Source organism: Thalia democratica, chromosome 2 (genome assembly GCF_965202585.1).
Source record: "Thalia democratica chromosome 2, ktThaDemo2.hap1.1, whole genome shotgun sequence".
Lineage (NCBI taxonomy): Eukaryota > Metazoa > Chordata > Thaliacea > Salpida > Salpidae > Thalia > Thalia democratica.
In genome coordinates, this window is record NC_139166.1 from 33767031 (window position 1) to 33791795 (window position 24765).

The window sequence follows — 24765 nt, forward strand, 5'->3', positions numbered from 1 at the left end:
TCCCTGATCTAGTTTAAGTTTCAAAAATTTTAAAGGGCCGGATTTACATGCTCCAGGATCGCAGTTTTACCTTACGCGGGCTGAATCCGGCCAGCACGTTACCCACTCAAACCAGTAGCGTGATTTTAACTAACTTTGACCAGAACACATTAAAAATATGTTTGGTTTATAAACATTAGCATGCAGGAAACTCTGCTTATAAATGCTAGATAAGTTTTTTCTCATATTAGACAGTACTTGTTGTTTTTTAAGTTAAACTTGTTAAAAGCAAAGCTTCATAATCAAAATTAACTTGCAATTACTTAATCGCTTTTGTTTATACTTTTATAACAAATTCTATCAGAAGAGAGTTTTTATAAAAGGCTACTAACTAATCTATACATTTGAAGAAGCTAAAAGCCGGCCAAACACTAAACATACAAATCTATTTGATCAAACTCTTGTTTTGAAAAATCTTTTTGCATAGACATTTCTTCATAACTATTATGTTAATAAATGGTATAGAACCAAAATTGGAGCAGTTTTACATTGTTTTATCAATGTATATAAAAATAAAATTTATGTAAAATCTTATTTTTAATTAAACAAAGGTTTAAATTAAAAAAGAAACACGAAAAATACTTAATTTTTTTGAATTTATTCAACTTTATCTTAATATACAATTATTTTATTTTCAATTAATAGGTCTCATAGTATTGCTTGCAACAAATTTAATTTATTTTTTTTCATATTTTTATATCATTTGTATTTTTTTTTACGAAACTTCTAAATATTATTATTGTTAGTCTATTTATTAGATTCTAGTTTTTATGATTTCTTTTATTTCGTAGTGTATAATTTAAAAAATACTAGGAATTGTTAGTAGTTAAATAAACTCAATCTAAATGTATGATCTTTTTACTTCTATGTACTTTTATATACTTCTTGTAAAAATTAAGTAAAATAGAAAATACAATAGAAAAATTTCAAAATAACATCTTAGTTAATGTTAAAAAACACAATTGAAAAGTAAAACCTTTTTCTATCCTATAAATTATATTCAAACAAAAACATTTCAAATTTATAAACAGCTAAATTAACATTATTGACTAAAATTTATTTATGTATTACAAAGGGTTGGTACATTTAAAAACCTAAAACTATTTCATAAAAAATTAAAAAGTCATACAGAATCATAAAAACTGCTTCCAAAGGCAAATTTTTACATAGGATAGTTTAACATGACATCTTGTCTAGCCAGTTCAATCAACATAGGATCATCGAAGAACTTATTGATTGATACATCTTCACTAAGACCTTTTCTTCTTCGCGTCTTCACCATAAACTCTCTGGCTAAATGAGCTGCAGGTTGAGGTTCTAAAGGTCTGATTACTACAGACTTGTCAAGTGGATCACCAGGAACAATCTTGTAAATTAAAAAAGTATTATTAACTATTTCAATACATTATTCTAAATTAAGTAGTTTATAGGAAGTAATAACTTTAAGTAAAATTTTATAACGAACTAAATAGCCTACAAAACAAAAATTTCAACAATAAAAACAATTAATGTTAATATAAACAATTTTATTCTTACTTTTAGATATATATATAAATAATAAACAATGAACTTCACCGCACGACCAACAACAACAGCAAAATACTTTTAGATAAAAAGTTAAATTTTTAAATGTTTTCTTTTATTTAATAAAACAGCAACCTTATTAATAGACTTAATTAAACTTATGTTTTCAACTAACAACTGTTTCTTAATATTTGTTTCTTACAATACACTTGGAGTTTTAATAAAACATACATGTTTAAATATGTAAAAAAAATTACTTCAAGAAATACTAAAAAAGCTTGTAACAAACTAAATAATGAAAATCTAACTTGCCAATGATGAAAGACAGACAAACAAAATGCTTGTCCTAATGTGTGAGTTCTTAAGTCAGTTTCAAAGCCAAATGAGTCAATTGCTGGGATGAATGCTTTTATTGTGTATAAAGGTGAACCCGGAACTGGTGCATCTTGTGTTACGTGACCTCTTTGATATTATTATTTTTTAATATGAAAGTATTTAATTACAATTTAATTTCAAATAAACTAGTAATGCAATAGTCTTTAAGAAAATTGTTTTTTGTGATGAAAAATTTTTCAACTTACACTGATCATCCATATAAAACTCTATGAATTTATTACAATTCATACAAATAATAAAATGTTTAAAAGTGAAAGATTTACAAAAGGGTAGCTGGTGCATAAACTGTTGTAAATCTTACAACTACCAAAACGGTTGTAATAGATAATATATAAACTCAACAAATATAAAACCTTCTTCTGCCAAGAACAGTGTATACTGATGAAACGCAATCTGCTGGAGCGATCACTTCGACAAACATGTACGGTTCCATCAAGCGGGGCGTTGCCATTAGAAACGCGGAATATGCCACCCTCCTGGCGGTGGGAATTATTTGTCCTCCACCCCTCTGTACCTGGTCATTGCTGATAACTGCGTCCAAAATCTTAAACTTCACATTCCTAATTGCTGCAATTAAATTATTAGTTATAGTAAATGCACAAAGCACATAAGTTCAGAACGTAAAACTACATTTATTCTAAATAAGTAAAAAAGTAAAATAAACAAAAAAAAAGAATCTTACTTACAAATGTATTAACAGCTTTATGTTTTTCAAACTTATTAGGGCTTTTTAAAAGGGTTTATAACTACAAAAAAAATCTAACTAATTTAAATTTAAAAGCATAAACTAGTATGTTAAAAAATGCTTTAAATAATAACACTGAATATTTTTATTCATTTTTAGCCTCTCTCATAAAGCATTGTTAAATATATAATATATATGATATATTTAAATGCACAAGAGTCACTTTTATATGGCGTCACTTAGGCGCTAATTATATTTAGGTTTATTGGTAGTGAACTTTGAATTTAGTTTAATTTTCAATTAAGTTTAGTTTTTTATTATCACTTGATTAATTTTTTATTATAATATATTCTTTTAATTATATTATAATTACATAACAATTTTAGTTTAATTATAACTTATAAAACGAAAATTCGTCTCAATACATAAACTTTTAATTAGTGAAAATGACTTAACAAAAAAAAATTAGAAAAATACGTCAATTGTTAAAACCAGAAAGAAAACCTTAATGAAATTAAAATTAAAAACCTTAATGAAATTAAAAATGACAATATAATTATTTCCAAACAAGAAACGTACGCTCATCACAGAGAGGTCCTTCCCTGGTTCCCCATTGGAATCCCTGAACAATGCTGTCTTTGACGTTAGATAGAAGAAGTTTGTCAACTTCTGAGGGCAGTGTATCATCCACTAATATGTTGGGCCCTTTAAATAAACAAATCATAAATAAGTGATCTTACTTAAGTTAAAACATTATTAAAGTACTTTGACTATGTCTTTTAAGTGACAAAGTTTTAATCAACAACAAAACTTTCTTACTTTTTCTAATAAATTAATCAACTAAAACCAATAGTATGAATATTTGAGTCTAAAAAATAAACAAGTTTTAAAATTAAGACTTACAGTGACAATACAACAAAGAGTGTATGAAACATTTAAATACAACCTGGTGTTTCTATTTTAAACCAGAGAGATTAGTTTAAGCAAGATGTAAAACTGGTATCAAGGAAAAAAAATATAGAAAATACTAATTAAGTTTAATTAATTATTAAAAAGTTAATGTGTAAATTTGAACACGTAAAAGTCTTATACACATAATTAAATTGAATTCTATTTATTTCTTTTAAGTTTAAATAAAACTAATTTTAACCGGCATTGTCAGGTCCAAAAGCCCAGATTGACCGAGCAGCAAGCAAATCCCATTGATATTTATTTTGGAAGAATTCACCAACTTCTTTTTTGTTCCAATCAATAGAAACAACACCTTGCTCGATATCCTCAGCAACTCCTTTCTCAAGTGGTTCCGCTATCATTGTTAGCTTGTTCCTGGTAAGAGAGACTTTCCATTAACTAAAATTTTACTTTAAGTGTCAATGTTCTTTTAGGTCTTCCTAACTAAATCATCAAGAAAATAGTTTTTGCCATTAAAAACACCTATAAAAGTACAAAGACTACAATGCTGCTTCAAGAGCATAAATTAAATGCATGCAATGTATTGAAACCTTACTTTATACATAAATGTTCCTAAAGTTATAATGTTAAATGATCAGAAGAAGCACTTACTTTTTATTAGGTGTTTCTGCGAAACACTTTAACGACGAAGTATCAACGACAGTTTCACAGAAGGCAACCACGGGATCTGCTACTTTGATGTCGATTTCAGCGTACATCTTACGTAGATCGTGCATCACTGAATCCAGATACAATTCTCCTGTTCCTAGAATCACGTGTTCACCTGATTCCTCTACCTATTTACAAACAATATTTTTATCCAAATTTAATGTTTTTAATTAAAAGTACATTACAAACTTTACGGTATTTTAATTTTTAAAACATTTAGTAAAAATAAACCGTAATGTGTATTTAATTTGAACTACTTTTATAGGCTTTTTTCAAAACTTGTTAGTCCATCAATATTGGATCAGCAATCCTTAAATAATTATTACCTTAAAGCAGTGGTCTTCAAAGTGTGCACCTATGCACACTTGTGTGCATAGATTTTTTTACTGTGCACAGAAATCTTATTAGATGAAAAAAATGTTTTTTAGATGACGTTTGTTTTGTCGTTTTCTATGGGAAAAAGCTATTTATAACTTAAAATAGCAGTTCAAAAACCGTTATTTATATACTTTGGCATTCAAAACACAAAAACTAGTATTTTTTAGTAATAATTACATATTTTTTATAGTCTAGTGTGCACATAATTTATTTCAAAGTAGTTTAGTGTGCACAGCTTTTGAAAAGGTTTAAGATCACTGCCTTAAAGCATTGTTAGAAGATCTTCTAAAACTTTATACTTTAAGTGACTAAACTGTATTTACACTACTTTGATAAACTATTCAAAATAAGCAGTTATTTACGATTGGTTATAACATAATAATAATTACAATACATATTTAAAGTAGCATTTAGTAAACCAAGATTTTAACAATTAGATATAACTAACAGCCGTTCGATGCTAGCTTACAAATCATTAAAAACATACTAATTTCAAAGTGTATAAATAAACCTTAATAAAACAAACTAAAATAATTTATAAGACTAACTATTCGGTATTAATTTAAACACTTTTTAAAGCAACATATTCAAGTTAAATTTTAGTTTATACTTTTGTTCTTGAAAATTCAAAACTTTAAATTTCTATTATCTGCAGCTTTCATTCATGATATTTTTAAGCTACTTGATTAGAATAATAAATAGCATCTAAAAGGTAACTTGGATAAAATCATATTTTTTTATATATAATTTTAAGAAAGTTTGTGATATCAATATTAAATTTTTATTCAATAATTTTTTCTGTTGTAAAAAAATATTTTTTGGTTCACTTTTAATTCCTTTTTATACTTATTATATATATTTAATTAATGACCTTTACCGCAAGATCAACAACAACAGCATCCGAGACAACCTACGACCGGTTTCGTCTTAATTAGGACTCACCAGGCAGGCATAATCGCGTGAAACCGCTGTTGAGATCTAACCAAGCGGGGTTAAGTACGAAGCACTGAAGCGACCGCTTGTGAGTAAAGTTGAAAAAAAAAATCATATTTATTTTTATCATTTATATTTGTTTCTTAATGATTAAAAATTTTGCTGAAAATTCTTTAATTTTATTGTAGTGTATTGTGTTATTGGTTTATTAAGTTTTGAAGCGTTTTGTTAGCTTTTTAGAAATTTAACTGCATTAATTAAATTAAAACTACTTTTGTGTTGAGAAGTGGGTAACTTTTGTTGACTTTTCTTAATCCGTCAAGCATTTTGGGTAGTTCTGATGGATTAACTGGTTCTACTGCTATCTTCACTACGGAGCTTGTACAGAATTTTAATGGCCTGAAATGATACGATTGGTTAAAAACAGTAACAATTTTTTTTAAATCCTGGCAATGAGAGTATAAAAACATTTATACGAAATAATTTAGTTGTATACTAATTTAATAGTTAGTTTAAACATAAAACCAACAACTTGAGTTTAAAATAAAGTATTTTACAATTACAGTATTCAAACTTTTTATATGTGACTCAATAGAATTTAGCTTTTATACCATATGAATAAATATTACTATTTTTTATACCATATTTAAATCTTAAAATTAAATTTAACTCATACCTAATTCTTTAAAAGCTTCGTTACAAACTTAATATAAGTTTTGGTCTAAAGTTAGTTTTCTATAAGTAATTATACAAACTTAAGGTTAAACTGTTTTCTTAAACAGAGTCTGAATGCTAAAATGTTTGGATTATGATGAGTTCACTAATGCACACTCTAAAATACATTGACTAAACGACCCTTTTATAGCTTTTTTAAAAAACGTCAAAACAACTAAAGATGATAAAACTTGAAGTTAAATAAAAATGAACAAATTAACTTGGATAATCTAAAGTTTGCTACTTAAATAAATTTTACAACTACTAAATATTGTTCAATACTGATTAAAAACATTAAAAAAACATAAAAAACAGGTAATTAAAAAATAAATCAGGTCAAACTTAAAACGATCAAGTTATTGGTACCATTTCAAAACTTTCTTGAAAAAAACTTTTTACAAAAATAACAAATATTAAAACTATAAATCAAAAAATGATATTACACTTGTGCGTTAAAAAGAACCAACAAAATATTTAACTTAAAAGTTTTTAAATTTTAGAAGTTTTAGAAGTGTTATAACTTTGTTCATAAAACAAAATACTAAAAAAAGGAATAACAGTGTAATCGATTCCACTTTCTTAGAAATAACGTTTAACAAACTTAAATATATGTGCATCTTGAACTTGTTTGGTTGTGATTGTGCTAGTTTTAACAACAGGTTCATCGACTCCTTCCATAAGAACCCAATTTCCTGCTGGTACTCTACTAACTTCAACTGTGTATCTGAGAAACGAATAAAAATGTAAAAGAGGATTATTTAAAAATCAATTCTCATTGAGATAAAATAGATAAAGATATTTTTAACTATTTTGTAAAAAATACATTTCTTAAATTTATTTACTATACCAACTAATATATTATAAGAGTTTATTTATTCTGAAGTAGTCTTTTAAAAACCACTACAAAACAAATTTAAATATGTGTTAAAATAAACATACCTGGCTTCAGAAACCCATAATCTTCCCATTGTAACAACTCTAGAATCTTCTTCGTCATCTAAACTGTAATTTTCACCAAGAACTTTTACAACTTGATCCGCTCTAATCGTTCCACTCATTACTCTTCCAAATACACGGAAGCTGACCCCGTCATCTGTTGAGTACATCTTACATGTGTGTATCATTAGAGGTCCCTGTAAAATTACACATACAACATTTAATTAAAATAAGGCAGTCAGACAAATTGTTATAAAATAATCTATTTTTTTGTGAAGTTTAGCAACTTAAAAATGTAAAAATTTCGAATTAATATTTTGAATACAAGATTAATTATTCTTATAAGAATAAATCATAGGCAGTTTTTAATAAAATCAATAACTTCTTTAGTAAAGACGAATTTAGTTTTCAGTCAGTTTTTTTTTTACTAATTCCATTATTTAGGTTTTATTTAAAACATTTACCACTAATAGTATTAAGAACGGATTTTTTTTTAATTTATATTTTTTAGTAGAATGAACGTTTTTGCTTTCTCATTTTATCCTAAATACAATGTTTAATCAAATAGTTATTTTTTAATTCAATTCTATTGTATCTCTACTCTGTACAAAAAAACTTATGCGAAAAATAAATAATTGCATATGATATTTTTTTTATTTAGTAAAATTTTCATTGCTTTAAATTTAAAAATTGTTTAAAATTCAAGGTTTTTAGTGATTTTTGTTCATAGTTCCAGGCTTTTCCGGGTTTATTCTTAATTTATCAAATTTTATGTTATTTACAGGCTAACCAAGTTGGCTCTGTGGAGATGATTTAGTCTATCTAATCATATTATTTTCTATATATACATTAGAATTTAGTTATTTAACTTGATAGATCAAATTTTTCACACTGAGCCCACCTTAAGGGCTTTATTAATAAAAAGGTTTATTTTAAGATGTAAAACTTGAAGGACTCGAGTTTCGTGACTATTCACTCATCAGCTTCAAATCAAGTTCAAAATAAACATATATAAACATTATATATAGAAACTGATCAAAACAATCAACATTAACAATACATAATCCAAGTTCTAAAACTGTCAAATGTGACCCAAACAAAAATTTATAAATAACGATCTTTTACTATACTTTTCAACAAATTTATAATAAATGATATCTTAAAGATTACTAAATATATAGACTCAAGTATTACTGATTCTTTTTAGTTTACAGTATCATAACTAACTTCTTTATCTTTTATAACATTAAAAATATCACTTGATGCACAATAGTTTTTTTTTTGAAAGTTACTAGAAATAAAACCTTATAGAAAGGGTTTTTAGTTTATATAGTTTATTGCAATTACTATTTTTAATGAAGGCAAAATAAAACAAGCTTGACTGTATTACAAAACTATTAGTAAATATAAAGCATTTTTTTATAGTCTATTTCCAAACTTGCTTTGTTTTAACTCAAACTTACTTCAGGGTCGCATTCATGCATAGCTTGCGCCAGTGATGAGTTTTGGGGTCCAGTGTAAGTGTGTTCTACTTTGCTTTTTGCGCCTTCCTTAGCTGATTTTATATGCTTCTCACACATGCTAGCAAACCCCGTAAAGTCTCCGAAGAATCTACGTAAATATTCTTTATTTTCATAGAATTTTTAGTTTTTTAGTTAAAATTTGAACTCTATTAAGTGACTTACGTTGGATGGTAATTAAATAATGTTAAGTAAATTTTTTTAAGTACTTAGTAAGTTTGAAACTGATGGCTTAAGTTCTTTGTATTAAGAATAAAAATATAACTTAAAAACTTGTAAACCCTACTAAAGTTACTTTTATAAATTAAAATCTAATAAGAACTTATAAATTTGAAAAGGCAGCACAAATTAAGCTAGCGAAATTTTTACAACTTAATAAAAATTAATTCAATTTGGTAAATTATATAATCTTTGAATAACTTTTTATATAATAATATTTTAAGTTTTACCTTGAACAGACAAGTCTTAATAAAGGTCGGATATTCAATTTCATCTCTTCTTTTGTAACATAAACTCCTAATTCGTCAAGAGCTTTAGGTAAACTTGTATCAACATCTCCTACAACCTAAGTGTATCAAATAAAAGTTAAAGCTGACCTCAAAGAGTTATACATATTTTTCTAAACTTGCATTAGTTAACATAAGAATTAATAACCCTACCAAACCGTTATATTATTAAACATATTTAGTATAAAATAATTTAGAAAATATTATAACAAACTAAAGTTAATGAGAGAAAAATTGGTTTTTATAGTCTTCAATAGTAAAAGTTAAATTCATAAAATCACTCTAATTTCATCGAGTTTAAGTTTGGATCAAAGAATTACAATCAACTTTAAAATACTTGTGAAAATATTTTGTAAAGAGGCTCAAGTATGAATTCAACAAAGCTTCGTGGTGCGTTGCTTTGAGGCGGCTTTTTCTGAAACTTTCTCCTAAATTTTTTGTGGTATGTGAATCTTTTTCAAATACAATAGTTTTAATAAACACACAACCGTAAACAGATTTTCATAACTAACATGCACAAAAGCATATGCGTTCAAAAACATATGTGAAAATAAGAGGCGAAATAATTTCATAAATAAAAGTCTATATTTCATCTTATATCATAAATATAAATATATATAATGTTTCATTATCGTAATATAAAAATAGTTCAAAAGAAAATTATTTTAACAAATAATAGTTGTCAATTATAAATAACTTTGGTTTAAAATATAAATTTATTTTTAATTAACTTTATTTCATCCTAGAAAAAATTATGATAAATTACAAAAAAATACTGATCTATAATTTACTTCTAAAGAATAAGTTAAATAATAATTTATACAAGTGTTTTTCAATTTGCTGTAACTTGAAAATATTCAAAGAAATTTTCTTACGTTTTTTGGTTTAAGTAGATATCACCCCAGAGTCGTTGAGAAAAAGCTTTGTAATCGAAACTACTGTGATGCTCACTGTAAACTTTGGCGAAACTTTCTAATGTAAAGCAGAAACCGTACTGTGAACTTGCGAAACACACGTTTCCATTTGTTGGTGAAATAAGAGGTGTGTCTTGACTGTCACTGTGGGTGCTGTGGAAATGGTAAAGTGATTTCAATTAAAAAAACTTGACTCGCTTAAAAACTTTTGCAAGAGTAATCAAAAAACATAGTTCAAATATTTATCAATTTAAACAAAGACTTATAGATGATAATTAGGAAAAAAAATTCTTATGATTTTCAAAGCAAATTAATTTATTAAATTAAAGTTTTAAGACTTTATTATATCATTATTGATTTTTTAACGTTACATAGAAATTAAAAGATATGTAGTTAATTAAAAGTAAAACATCTTTACTTACCAGTAAAAACTAAGTATATACTGATATTTTTGTCTAGACTTAGTATATAAGATTACATTCAAATTTATTTTGACTTGCGAAAATATTTTAAACCTAAACAATTCAAGTTAAATTGAAATATTCATTAATTTAAGACATAATAGAAGCTAAAATTCCTTTTAAACCTTATAAGAGAATTGATTTCATCAATTACATGTCTGATTTTGTAGAATGCATCATTAGGAGGTAGTTTCAGTTCTAGCATTAGTCTGTCGATTTTATTGATACAAACTGTAACTGACATTCTTTCCTGAGTATGGTAGTTATATTAATTTATCACTATCATATCGCTGTGATAACTATAAATTTAAATTCATTCACTTTGTCACAATACGAGGTTGCGTAAGGGTATGAGGGGATATAAGAAGATAAAAAATTTATTTATTTGTTGTTTAAAGATTTATTGTTATTTAAATGCGAACGAAATTTATTGTGAAACACTAACTATAAAAAGTAAAATGATTTAATAAATGAAACTGTAGAAATCTAGACTTGAGGTACATTTTTTGATACCAAAACTTTAAAACATAAATGAGCGAGACAACAACTAATAAACATTCTTAGAAAATAAGACAATCAAGCGCCTACATATTGTTTTTGTTGTCTAAAGATATGTTACCGAAAATAACACACACCGCATCAACTGACTCTGCCAACTGCCCGAAATTGAAAAAAAAACTGCTTTATAATCATTGCAAAAAATATAACTCCTTGTAATAAAATAGTTCTATATATTTGTACAAATGTTTGTTTAGAAAAATTTCAGAGAATGTTTATTTTTGGTATATTTACAATTACCACCCGCGACCAACTCCAACCCGCACAATACCCACTTTTTTTTCACTATCACTGTTACTCCTAATCCTTACCCTTGGTCGGTAAGCGGTTCTCGGTTTTAATTGGGTGGGAATTGTGCAAGGGTGAAATTAACTGAGAGATGGAACTGAGCGGTTCCTAATTTTTAAACATAGCTCTAATTCTGAAATAAATCTTTCTAAAAATTATTAAAGACAGCATGCTATCGGCCCATGTTCTTGTATATAATTTTTAGAGGCGCAATGCTAATAAACTTTTCCAATGAATTTAAATTTTAAATAAGAAATAAATAAGTTAATTTGTTTTTAAAAATATTGTTACGAATAACAATCATGGAACTATTTTATGCAAGACATGATAATTTTTCAAATTACTTTGTCTTCAAAGAATTAGATTTTATATTTATTGACTTTTTTAGTTGGTACACTATAAAACTTATTGTAACCAATTTTATAATTGTAATTTTAAGTTATGTAATTTAGATTTTCGAACAATGTCATGTTGTATAACTTTTTCTAAAAGTTGGTATAAAAAAAATTATTGTAATATTTTATTGTTACAATTCAATAAGTTAATAACTTAGTTATTTACCAAAAATAAAAAAAACTGTTTTGAAAAACCATTATATAGTTTTAAAGACATAATACTTATGCTTTTCCCTCAAAAAATTCCAATTTTTTATTATTATTTTAGAAACTAAACAAACTTGAAGTGCATGTTTAAGTAAATGGTCTGTGTTGAGCATAACTCCTTCAGAAGCATCAACAAATAGAACAATTCCGTCGCTTAATCTTAATGAGGCTGATACCTACAGAAATAAGGTTCATTAATTTTGTAACTTTTGACTGAAAAAAATCTCAAGATTTCACAGCTTACTAATCAATTTTTAGCAAACATACATGCTTCTATAGTCTATATTGTAGAGTCTATAACCATTTATTCAGTATTATCTTACAAACTTTCAATAAAACCAAATTAACTTTAGATTTTATAAATAGGTTAGAAGAATGACACATACATTTGTACACTTTAAATGTTTAGAATAGATAAAATAACTATCTAAGTCATGTATAAAGTTTTGTCACTTAAATATGTTAAGAAAAAATTCAATTTTATCAAATATTAATTTATGTTTTATTATTTGCAAAAATAAGTCTTATAAAAAACCCCGATTAACCTCATCAGAAAAGTTGACGTGTCCTGGAGTATCCATTATATTAAAAAGAAAATTCTTTCCAGTGTTGTTAGGAAGCACCAATGTTACTGGCTGAGCTTTTATACTGAGACCACGTTCTTGTTCAGACAAAAGTGTGTCTGTATACCTCAACTGTTGATTAAATTTTTCATTTATTTGTAATATAATACTTATTTTCAATTACGTAGAAAAGATTAATGAATACAAACATTTTTTGTATAGAAACCTACTTCAAACAGCATTATCATAAACCATACATTATAAAGCAAAATTTTAACAAAATGAATTTTTTTTTTTAAATAAAGAGATATTAGTTTTTATTAATTTTTTTTTACAATAATTTTTGTTTTAATATTTTTCTTTATAACTAAAATATGTGAATATCATATGTTTCTATTTTATTTTCTTAGAGATTCAAAGATATAAAATTACATCTTTTATGTTATTTTTATAAAAAACACTTTCAAAATAAAGGTGGGTAAAACTTATATTTTACAAACATCAGATTTTAAATAAAATTAAGTTTACAATGTTTTTACTTCAATAATTTCGTAAATAAACTTAAGCTACTATATCCAATTTAAAATTAAAACGTAACTAAACAGTTACGTAGATTTAACTTACATCTCTAGTTTCCTTCTTTTCAATGTCCAGGTGTGTTTGCTCAATAAGACAGTCAACAAAGCTTGTCTGTTTTTATATATTATTTATAAAAACTTTAATCAGTTTATATAATTACACAAAGTTAAGTAGGTGGCATATAAGATTAAAATGCCAGAAATATCACTAAGACCACTTAAGTAGAAAATTTAAATATAAAAGTTCAATTTAAAATAAATAAACAAAATTAATTTTATGCAGAAAATGAACCCTGATACAAATTAACCACAAGAAAATACCCTTTTAAAATCGAAAACTATCAAACACTGATAGAATTAAATTTATCAAGGAAACTAGTTTCTCACTGAGCCCACTTAAAAGGGCTTTTAAATAAGCAATTTTATTCCAAAATGCAAAAAAAAAATAGTTTTAGCTATTTTTGTTACATTTTAAAATAAACTATGTATTTATAGCTATAATATACAACTTATACAAAATAACAGCTTTTATACACTGCTGACAGCTGTTTCGACACAAAGCGTCAGTTATCATTATGTTATATATATATATAGTTTGAAAAGTTTGAATAATAACCTTATTTAATATATATATATATATATATATATATATATATATATATATATATTAAATAAGGTTATTATTCAAACTTTAACACCTTCTACAGAGATAATTCATTGTGTTTTAAATGACCGCCCATGGCGCTAGAGGATTATCAATTTATCAAAATCACTTTATAAACACCTAAAAAATGTATGTTTTTTTCGCTCATTATATTTAACCAATAAACTTTATTTGTTTTGATAAGTGACACATTTTGCATCAAAACGACTGTCAGTATTATAAATATCTATCTTTTCAACAAAAGTTACATAGAGAACTTTGGCAATTGTCAATTAAAAAAGAACATTTAGTTTTTTTTTCTAATAATAAGTAAATGTGAAAGTAGAGAAGCTTTCTACAAGGAACTTTCTGCTCAAAAATATGTCACATGTTTGTTTTTATTTTTGTGTAGTTTGTATGGTTTGTAGGTAGATTTTAACTAAAATGACTGAAGATTCCTTCGCATAAAACATATGAATGTACATCTTTAAATTTCGCATTTTGAAATAAACTTATTCAAGTAAAAAATCCTTTAAGTGGGGACAGATAATTATTTATTTTAAAACTTAAATTTCAACCTAAATCAAAGCAAAAAAAAATAATAAAACTTTACAAACTTGCTGATAAATTTTAGGCAGTGCAAGATTTACAAATATGCAAACATTTATTTTACATATAAAAAAAAGTATACAGTAAACTAAGTTTGAATAAATACTAGTCAAAAATCAAAAAAAAATGGAACATCATCAAAAGCAGTAAGTAAGAAAAAGCATAAAACAAACTTTTCCATGGTGCAAATGACCAACGAGAGCAACATTTCTGATAAGATCAGGACAGTCCATAAGATCTGACAAATACTCCATTTCATATGAAGTACGAGGAAAATCCTGCTTAACAAGTGAAAATTTTTTGTGCTTTACTGGAGCAATAATCGGTTCTGTTAGTGGTTGAGCGTCTTCTTCTTGAACTATTGTCTGAATTAAATAACATGGATTAAAAACATAGGTAGAACCAAAAATCCTTAAATTTTTAAGACTGAAGATTTTTTAAATTATTTTGTAGAAGTAGGAAAAATACTCCTGTTTTATTTCTTTAATACTTATTTATGAATTTTTACAAGCTTATCTTTTAATCTTTTCTTTTATTAAATTTAAATGAAAAACTTACTTTCAATAAAAACTATTTACTTTAGTTTCTAAATCTAAATAGTTTGTTTTATCAAAAATAATTCTAATTTCTGCTTTAAATATGTATAAATGTTGTTCTAAGTGGAGTTAACTAGAAGGGGGAAAAACTTACTTAAAAATTTAAATAGTAACCAATAAAGCAAAAATCAAATGGTAAAAAAAAAAGTTAGCTGAAATTTACAAAATTTTAAAACCAGAAACAGCTCAAACTCATTTAATCTTAATTAAAAACTAGCCTACAAAAAAAACTGGCCTGAGTCAGCCTGAAAGTATGGCAATCCTGAGTAAAAAAAATAATTACGAAATATAGACTTTAAACAGAGCAATAAAGAAGTTTTTTTTCTAAATAAAATTTATAAAAACATTCTTATAAATAAAAACAAATTATACAGTAATCTTCCTTTATTCTACCAACATATGTTTCTGTGTGTCAACGAATCAACACACTTCAACTGGGTTGTTAATAGGAAAGATAACATATGTTGGTAGAATAAAGGAAGATTACTGTATAATTTGTTTTTATTTATATTCCAGTGAAGTTACTTTACTAGGATCTTTTATTAGCAAATAATTAAAACTATATTTTGAACAGTAAAAACATTCTTATAATTTTTTAAGCACAAAGTAATTATTTTTTAAGTTGAGTTGTTCTTATAAAAATAATGAACTTTTAATTCTGTTTAGATGGACATTAAATGTTTGTTATTTTGAAAAGCTTATAAATATATTGTACATTGTTACATCTAGCCTATTTAAAAATTATATATCTAGAAAATAGAGTTTGTATAAAAACATAAATAAAAAACTCAACTTAATTGCTCTAACATTTATAATACAATTATTTTTAAGCTAACTTCAACATTTGGACCATAAACTTCTTCAGCATCTGGGTAATACTTTTTGTCTTCATGGAGTACAACTTGCATTCCTATATAAACAGTTTTACTAAATTGTTAACTTTTATACATAAAAAAGTATCTTGTTTTCATACACTATTGTATACATTTTTGTTACAAAAAATTGAATTATTAATTTCAAAACTATTTTAGTATATGTGTTGATAACATAAAATCAAACCTGAAAATAACTTTTGGCTTAACTTCACATAAGTATATTTACTAGGTACAGGTTAAATTTAATAAACTGCATTTAACTAAAACTAAATGTAGAATCTGCTACAGCACTTTATTTTGCTTCATGATATATATTAAACAAAACTTATAATTTTCTGTAATTATTAACTAATAGTATCAATTTAAAGTATGGTAAGTGTACCACTTATTAAACTTTTAATTATAATTTTTAAAAATTAGAAAAAATTTAGTTTATTATGTTAAAAACTAAGCATAAAAACTATAAAATATTTATCCTTATTCTACAAAATATTAAGTAACTTTGTTACTATCTGCTTGATCCAAGACATTAATACATGACGGATTTTAAAGTATTATTATTAAAGGATTAAGTATTAATTAAAATATTATTAAAAAACTTAAAAGGGTATTGTTATTTAAATAACCTCCTTCATCACTTAAATCTTCATCCGAATCAGCTTCGTCTGAATCTTCTTCTTCAATTTCTTCATTTTCTGACTCTTCATCTGACTCAAGCTCAGGTCCAATGTAATTTCCAAATTCATCGTAAAGTTCACCGTCCATTGTGTTTTAAGAGAAGTTAATATCCTTAGGTAAAACACTAAATAAATATAAACTATGGATTTAGTATATTTTTGTGAGTTGTTTATTTACATTAACTGTTTATGAAAAATACTTTCATTTCTAGTCTTTACCTTTTTAAAACATTTAGAAATCTAGTCTAAATTATTGGTATTCTAAATAAATTACTTATGTTGTAATTGTATCTCTAAAATCTAGTAAACTTTAATCTAATTTAAAATTAATAAAACCATTACCTAACATCTTAATAAATTTTTAAAATAAAGAAATATATGAAAGCTATTAAAAGTTCACAGTGTATTATTAAAACTTATTAAACTACTTATAACAATTATTTTATAATAATATCAATTATAATTATACATTAAATTTTCGTTAGGAATATAAAAATGTTACTGATTATAGGAAAATGCTAACCTAGCAAAAATTTAAGTTATAAACAAGTATTAGTTAGTAAAGAATAAAAATATTACAAAAAAAAATTCAAAATAGCTGTTGAACAAAAGTTTGAGCATTTTTATCTTTTTTTTAACAGACTCATCAACAAAAATAAGTTTGAAAACAACTTATCAAAATTATATGAATAAGCTCACAAAGTTATTACCAAGAATTTAGATTTTATAGACATGTAAATACCTCATATCTACAATCTACATAAATATTTCTACAACATATTATCAGGGTTAACATACTTGGAAGTCTGGTTGACTATAAATTAGCCTGATTAACCTGAGTTTGTTTAAATTTATACAGGTTTGTCACTAATATTAAAGAAAAAATTTAGTGAAATCTATGACAACAACTATATTAAGCCACTGTTCAATTCATATTCTTTTTTAACTTCATTTACAATTCAATTTATGTGATGATATTACTGTATGCAGGGTTGCCACTTGTTTTTTCAAAAAATTTTCCAGGTTATTTTTGCCTAAATTTTCGAATTCCAGGTTTTTCAAGGTTTCCAGGTAAAGTGGCAACCCTGTGTATGTTTTTCATCAGAGATATTAGATTGAACTTTTTTAGGATAGAGATTGATGTTTCAGTTTTTAGTTCTATGTTATATAGCATACAATTACAATACAAATACTTTTTGCATGTGGAGCAAAAAAAAAATTGCAAATGTTTGACAATGTTGTAAATTTCATTTTGTAGTTTTAGTTCTGCACGACTCTGTGATAAATTAAAAGAATAGATACACTTTAGCGTTTTTAATACCCAACAAATTTCAGCTGCTGTACAAACTATAGAAAAAAGCAAACTATTTTCAAATAAATTAAAGCAAATGAATCTAAAGATAATTAAAAACAAGGTGTCAAGACTAGGTTATTTTTGGATAGTTAAAATAATCTTTTATACTTAAACTTACACTTTTTTATTTTTGAATCAGCCATCTGAAGCTTTCTGGAGTTAAGTGCTTAAAAAGAGTTTTTTTGCCTATGGTAGATAAACAACCTGTAAATTAACATTATTGACAAAAGATTCCAATACTATCAGGTTTTTTTTTTATCCAAGCTTTAAAATCATCCTTACCTAGCCAAATTCATTAAAACATTTTAGATTTATAACTTACTATTCTTTTTTTTCAAACCTACAGAATTTCACATTCTAATTTCAAGTAAAAAACAATATTATAATATCAAGAAAATGATTTAATTGACAAAAATTAGTAAGTACATACTTAAGCTGTGTTATACAAAAAATAAATTTTTAATTAATGTATAGTTTTTATTAGTATATAGTTGTAATTTATTATCTAATCTAAACATCAATATTTCACATACAATTTTTTTTAATATTCAAGTTGTTTTCAGGTTAACTTTTTTTTTTCAAAACTCCAGAGTTTTGGAATATTTTATTGAGTATCAGACACTAAAACATTCTATAGATTATTGTCAAATTTAGATTATCAATATTTTTCCAGGTATTTCCAGGTAAAATTACCACCCTAGCTAACATAAAACTCTACAAAACAAGATAAACTTGTAACAAGGTTGAACTTCTAAGGCTTTAATAGTTGACCTTATAAGTTTCTAGTGAACATATAAGGAGGATGTTTAAAAAAAAAGGTATTTAAGGACATAGGGATCCGACATTTTTTTTTACTTTAAATAATATTTGATCTTGTATGAAAGCTTGAAGTATAAACTACAAGCCAGTTTCGATAGAACTAAAAAATCTTATTTATCTTTTCAGATATTGTAATTTTTATATATAGTTTTTGATACAAACATATGGACTGCAATTTTTTTGGATTAATTTTCTCAGAAATTTAAAAATCACTAAAAATATATCTTCTCCTTAATTTTTTGAGCTAGAGACCTCAAACTTTCAGGAAACATTCTTTTTATAATTTGAAAGACTTTGAATGATAGAATTTTTAAAATATTAAAAAATAAAAACTTTATATTAAAAAAACTAAAAAATTAGGTGGGTTTTTTTTTAATAAAAATTTTATTTTCCAAATTTAAAAAATTTCTGTATTCAATCTTTTTAAATTTAATAATACACTTTCTGTGAAAATTTGAGGAATATTGTTCAAAAAATGAAGCAGGAGATAGATTTTTAATGAAATGGTCTTTTTTTGAGTTTTTAGTTTGTGCCTTCCATTAGGAACCTATTGAGGTCACCAACTTTGATCGTTCATATCTCAAAAATTACTATGAATTTTTTCAAACGGTTAAAGATGTCTGATAGCTCAGATAAAACTCTATAAAATAAGATCAACTAATAAAAATTAAGGTGAACCCTCCCTATAACCTTAATTGATCAAAAAATAAATAAAATAACAAAATGAAATAGTAAATTATAAAAAGTAGAGAAATCTCCTTTAGTATGACCAAAATATGTTAAAACCAGAATTTTTTTGCAAGGTTTTCTAATTTCTTTCAGGATTTTTAAACAACAAGTTTTATTGTCTCTTTTTTTAGTAGAAAACTGAAATTAATGTTAAAAAATGCATTTAATAGTATAGAACTATTGAAAATGCACTGTGATGTTACTTTAAATGTTTTTTTACAATAAAAATTCTTAATAACTTTTGTATTTACTTTGTGTATAGTGGTTATTTATTATCTAATCTAAATTTTAAAAACTTACATTTTATTTTTTGCTTGAAAAGGTCGCAATCTATTGCCACCAAAACCGGTCGCGAAAAAAATATATAATTTGCATAAAACTATTTATAGAACTTACATTTAAAAATTGTTCAAAATTTCAGTTTTTATTAAACAGGGTGTTGCCACTGTTTTAGTCAAAAAAACTGTCTAAAATCATCTTGAATATTATTGAATTGTTAATTATGTTTTTTATGTTTCAAAATTAATAAAACCAAGTTCTTCAATAAAATTGGTTATAATAACATAGTATTGAAACTAAACCAACTAAATCTCATTTAAAATCTAGAAAAAACCTAAACTGAGATTTTCAGATATAACTTAAAACCATTCTGGGTTTTTTACAAACTGAAATCTTAAAAATCCGGAGTGTGTGGCAACCCTGTAAAAGTATTAAACTCTATGGTTTTCTGGGTAATTCTTGTCAAGGTTTTCAAAATCCAGGTTTTTCAGGATTTCAGGTTAAATGGCCACCGGTGCTAGCATTTGGTAAATTTTTGCACAGAAGTAAAACATAATTACAGTATTTTTTAAGTTTTAATTTAACTTTATCTATATGAAATATTGTTATAAGTAAAAGTAAAGTATGTAAACTAAAATTTCATTATATTTTGAAACAATTTAACTAATTTATTTCTTATTTATTTTAATGAAACTATCATAAAAGACTTTTATTTTGTAATCAAACATTTATCTAAAAATCAAATTTTAAAATTGCAAACAAAATATGACTAATATATTTGTCTATTAGCCACCAGTTATATAAACATATTTACTGTATTTTAGCACTTTATACATTGATTTATCAAAATTTTTATATATTTATTAAAAATAAAAAATCTAATTTATTTATTATAGTGACCATTTTATTTAAAACTAAATTTTACTATTCAACTATTATACTAGTCAAAATACTATTCTAAAGTGGATTAATATGCTTTAAAAGTTGTTTAAATTTTAGGCTCTATTTCAAAATTATAAATGTTATTTGAAAAACCGGTTATGCTAGAAGCTAATTTGAACAAAATTTCTTTTTCAATTTCCATTTATATGTTAAACCAACGGTAATTACCTAGCATGATGTTGCACCAATATCAAATTGAAATTATATAATGTTTGATGTCATTTTTAACAATAATTTTAGGCTAAAAATATACTTTGTTTTAAACAAGCTATATAAATAAATTGTAAGAATTAAGGGCATAGGGGAGTAAACACCCTTTTTGGTTTTTGGTCTTATTTTATATAGCTTTTACTAAGCTACAAAATGCTTTTTACAGATTTAAAAAGTTCAAAATATTTTTTGAGATATAGTTGGTCAAAGTCAGAGGCAACAATAGGTTCCTTATGGGAAGTGCAAACTAAAACATCAAAAATAGACTACTTCACTAAAAATCTATCTTCTCCTACATTTTTTGAGATAACTACCTCAAATTTTCAGAAAATGTTCCTTGATGTATTTAGAAAATTCTGTCGGAAGGAATTTTGAAGAAATTAAAAAATTAAAAATTTATATAAATAATAAACAAAAATTAGTTTTTTTTTATTTTTTTTTGTTATAAAATTTTAATTTTTTATTTTTTTTAATTCTGCTCTGACAGAATTTTTAAAATATTGCTAGGAACATTTCCTGAAAATTTGAGGTAGTTATCTCAAAAAACGTAGGAGGAGACAGATTTTTAGTGATTTCTAGCTATTTGCCGTTTTTGTTTGCGCCTCCAATAAGGATCCTATTGTTGCCTCCGACTTTGACTGGCTATATCTCAAAAATTATTTTGAATTTTTTAAATCTATAAAAAGCATCTTGTAGCTTAGTAAAAACTATATAAAACAAGATCAAAAACCAAAAAAGGGTGTTTATCCCCCTATGCCCTTAAATTTAATTATTATAAACTAAAATATTTAATCAGTTTTATTTTGCAATATTGAAGTCGATATAAAATATTGTATTGATATAATCACTTTATAATGTAAAATAAAGCAATTAAACATTAAAGTATTATAAGTTTATGATGAATAAGTTTAATGTATTTAAAAAATATAAATGTTTAGCCTAAAATTATTGTTAGAAAAGATATTAAACACAATATCCAATAATTTTGCTATAACTAGTGATCATAAATAAAAGGAATAAAATATTTTAAGAAAAACTTTATAGGCTCATCTATTGCACCAATAATTAACTATTCAAAACTTTCATCTAACTTCTCTTTAAGTATCTTCTGATAACAAGTACAATACAAACAGAGTCTAAATTGTTTTGTTCTAATAATTAAGGCCATAGGGGGGATCCGACTTTTTTTTTTACAAAAAATAACTTTGGCTTTTATATGAAAGCTTTAAATACAAACTACAAGCCTGTTTTTATAGAATTCAAAAATATAATTTAACTTTTGAGATATTTTATTTTTTGTAAAAAGTTTCCGATACAAACGTATGGACCGCAAATTTTTCGGGGTCAATTTTCTCGGAAATTTAAAAATTCACTAAAAACCTATCTGCTCCTTCATTTTTTGACCTAGAGACTTCAAATTTTTAGGAAATGTTCTTTTTAATATTTTGAAGAATCTGAATGTTGGAATTTTTGAAATTTTGAAAAATAAAAATTTTATCCACAAAAAAGTAAAAAAAAAAGGGTAGTTTTTTAACAATATTTTTTTTTTTACTCAAAATTAAAAAAATCCCTACAATAGATCTCTTTAAAGTTTAATGATACACATTCTGTAAAAATTTGAGAAAGATTACTCAAAAAATGAAGGAGGAGATAGATTTTTAGTGAAATAGTCTTTTTTCGCATTTTTAGTTTTCACCTTCTACAAGGAACCTATTGAACGCCCTTTCTTTGATCGCTTATATCTAAAAAGTTACTTTGAGTTTTTTTAAGCGGTTAAAAGTGTCTGATAGCTCAGATTAAATTCTACAAAATAAGATCAAGTTGTAAAAAACAAAGTGGACCCCCCCCCCCCCCCCCCTATGGCCCTAAGTATAAAAAAGCCATATAGTTATTTGTCTTAACTAAAAAAGATTGCTGAATTTACTGAAATGTAAAGAACTTAATTAAATTAAGATGTGCAAATTAAATACTTTATTTACAACCAGGTTTTGGTGACAAAAAAAATGAGACCTTTTCAAGTAAAATAAAATAGTGAACTGCACATAAACTATTTTATTTTACTTGAAGAGGTTGCAACTTTTTTGTAACCAAAACCTGGTTGTAAATAAAGTATTTAATTTGCACATCTTTATCTATGTATAAAAAGTCTGGTTATTGAGTACAAAAGGTCCTCACGCACTTTGATATTCATTATTTTATGTATTGATAGTTGCTATTTCATAATTTGCTTAATAAACTTTATTACTAACTGTAATGTTTAGTGTCTTTATTAAAAAAAAAAGATGATGTTATTTCAAATTTTAAAAATATTTTAACTGCAAACATTAAGATAACCTACAGTTAAAAAAAATATAAAGTTAGCAGTTAATAGTCATTAGAAATTGAAATAACATCACTTCATTTTTTTATGTAAAAAAGACAAAGGTTTACAGTTAGTAATAAATTCTAATTATTTAACCCTGGTATTAAGCAAATATCAAAATAACGAATATCAAAACATATAATTTTAAACATCAAAATGCATGCCGACCTTTCGTACTCAATTACCAAAAAGTAAAAAACATACTAACAAACCAACATATTAAATGGCAACAGTTGTTGTTGGACATGGTTATGATTTTTTTCTCATACATGTCAGTTTTTAACCATTAAAAATAATAGTTAGAAATAGTTGAGGCATTTTTTATTTACATTTATATTTTATCATTATTAATAAAATTATTACTTATCAATTATTTTAAGAAAATTTAAATCTAATTTTTACAGACTTTGCAGAGTTAGAAATAACTTAACTTATTTAATATTTTTCTGGACATGATTAAAAGGTACCCGTGGTGTGAGACTCGATAACCGAAAGATTTTTATGTGCACCAGGTCCTAGAACCAAATATTTTGAATCATCAGACTTAGTATATATATAAATATATATTATTAATTAATTTTATCAAATTTCCCAGACTGAAGTTTTTACCTCATATAAAACTGAATTACGAAAATGTACAATGCAAAGTTTAGTTATTTCAAACTATTTCAACCAGGGACAGTAAATGTTTAGTTATTAGGAAAGGTGTCACAAAAGCACAGCGTCAGTTGTCACTTAAACACGGAATGGTGAGATTTTAGCACGGAATAAAACTAAATTTACTCAAATAAATTCATTTAAATGACTTTTAATTACTTAATTATAAAGTTAATAAACTGATAAACGCGAAAATCAGTTTTAACATTTTAAAAGTATTGTCTTCAAAATATTCTATAAAAAATTATTAATACTTTAAAGAAAAATATATTATAGAAAAATATTAATTAGAGTTTGTTAACCTTTGAAGTAGTTTAAATATAACTTTTATAGCACATAAATAAGAGTGAAAAAAGTTGCAAGACACGTGCGAGTAAAAGTAAGAGAAACTTATTCTTAACATTTTTTGTAATATGATATTAAAGTTTTATGTATTACAAAAAATAATTAAATAATTAATTATATTGAGAAGTTTTTAAAAACATGTACTTATTTCTAGGTCCAAGAATTAGTTTTATGTTAAAAATATGTAAGTAAAGTTATGATTTTTTAGAATTATATAGTAAAACAAATTAATAAAATTTGTAATTTTGCTTTTATCCTACTATTAAAAAGTTAAGGTTTGTTTTAAAACAAGATAAAGTACAGTTTAAACACGAAGTTATATCAAAGCTTAAACTTGTAACACTTCTAAAGGTTCTTAAGTTTTAGTTTAAATGTTGTATAGTTCGGTTTTAGATTTTAAAATATAATAGTACAAATGTTTTATAAGCATAGAAAAAGAATCATGCAAAATAG

General features: G+C 24.9%; 1 protein-coding gene across 2 annotated transcripts; it reads right to left on the reverse strand.

Annotated features, from left to right (window-relative positions):
- Positions 1 to 792: 792 nt before the first annotated feature.
- Positions 793 to 16733, reverse strand: LOC145829394 (116 kDa U5 small nuclear ribonucleoprotein component-like). 2 transcript variants are annotated; one of them, XM_082937172.1, is made up of 20 exons: positions 16565 to 16733; positions 15900 to 15973; positions 14641 to 14832; positions 13262 to 13327; positions 12620 to 12769; positions 12149 to 12250; positions 10752 to 10876; positions 10127 to 10318; positions 9589 to 9679; positions 9195 to 9310; positions 8689 to 8836; positions 7229 to 7422; positions 6891 to 7013; positions 5848 to 5974; positions 4208 to 4392; positions 3795 to 3970; positions 3224 to 3349; positions 2313 to 2526; positions 1872 to 2025; positions 793 to 1405 (listed from the first exon to the last, which is right to left on the reverse strand). In XM_082937172.1, the coding sequence occupies exons 1-20, from the start codon at positions 16701 to 16703 to the stop codon at positions 1202 to 1204; spliced, it is 2898 nt and encodes a 965-aa protein (XP_082793298.1). In that variant the 5' UTR covers positions 16704 to 16733; the 3' UTR covers positions 793 to 1201. The 2 variants fall into 2 exon arrangements, with proteins under 2 accessions (XP_082793298.1, XP_082793297.1); XM_082937171.1 differs by having other exon boundaries at positions 9589 to 9703.
- Positions 16734 to 24765: the final 8032 nt, after the last annotated feature.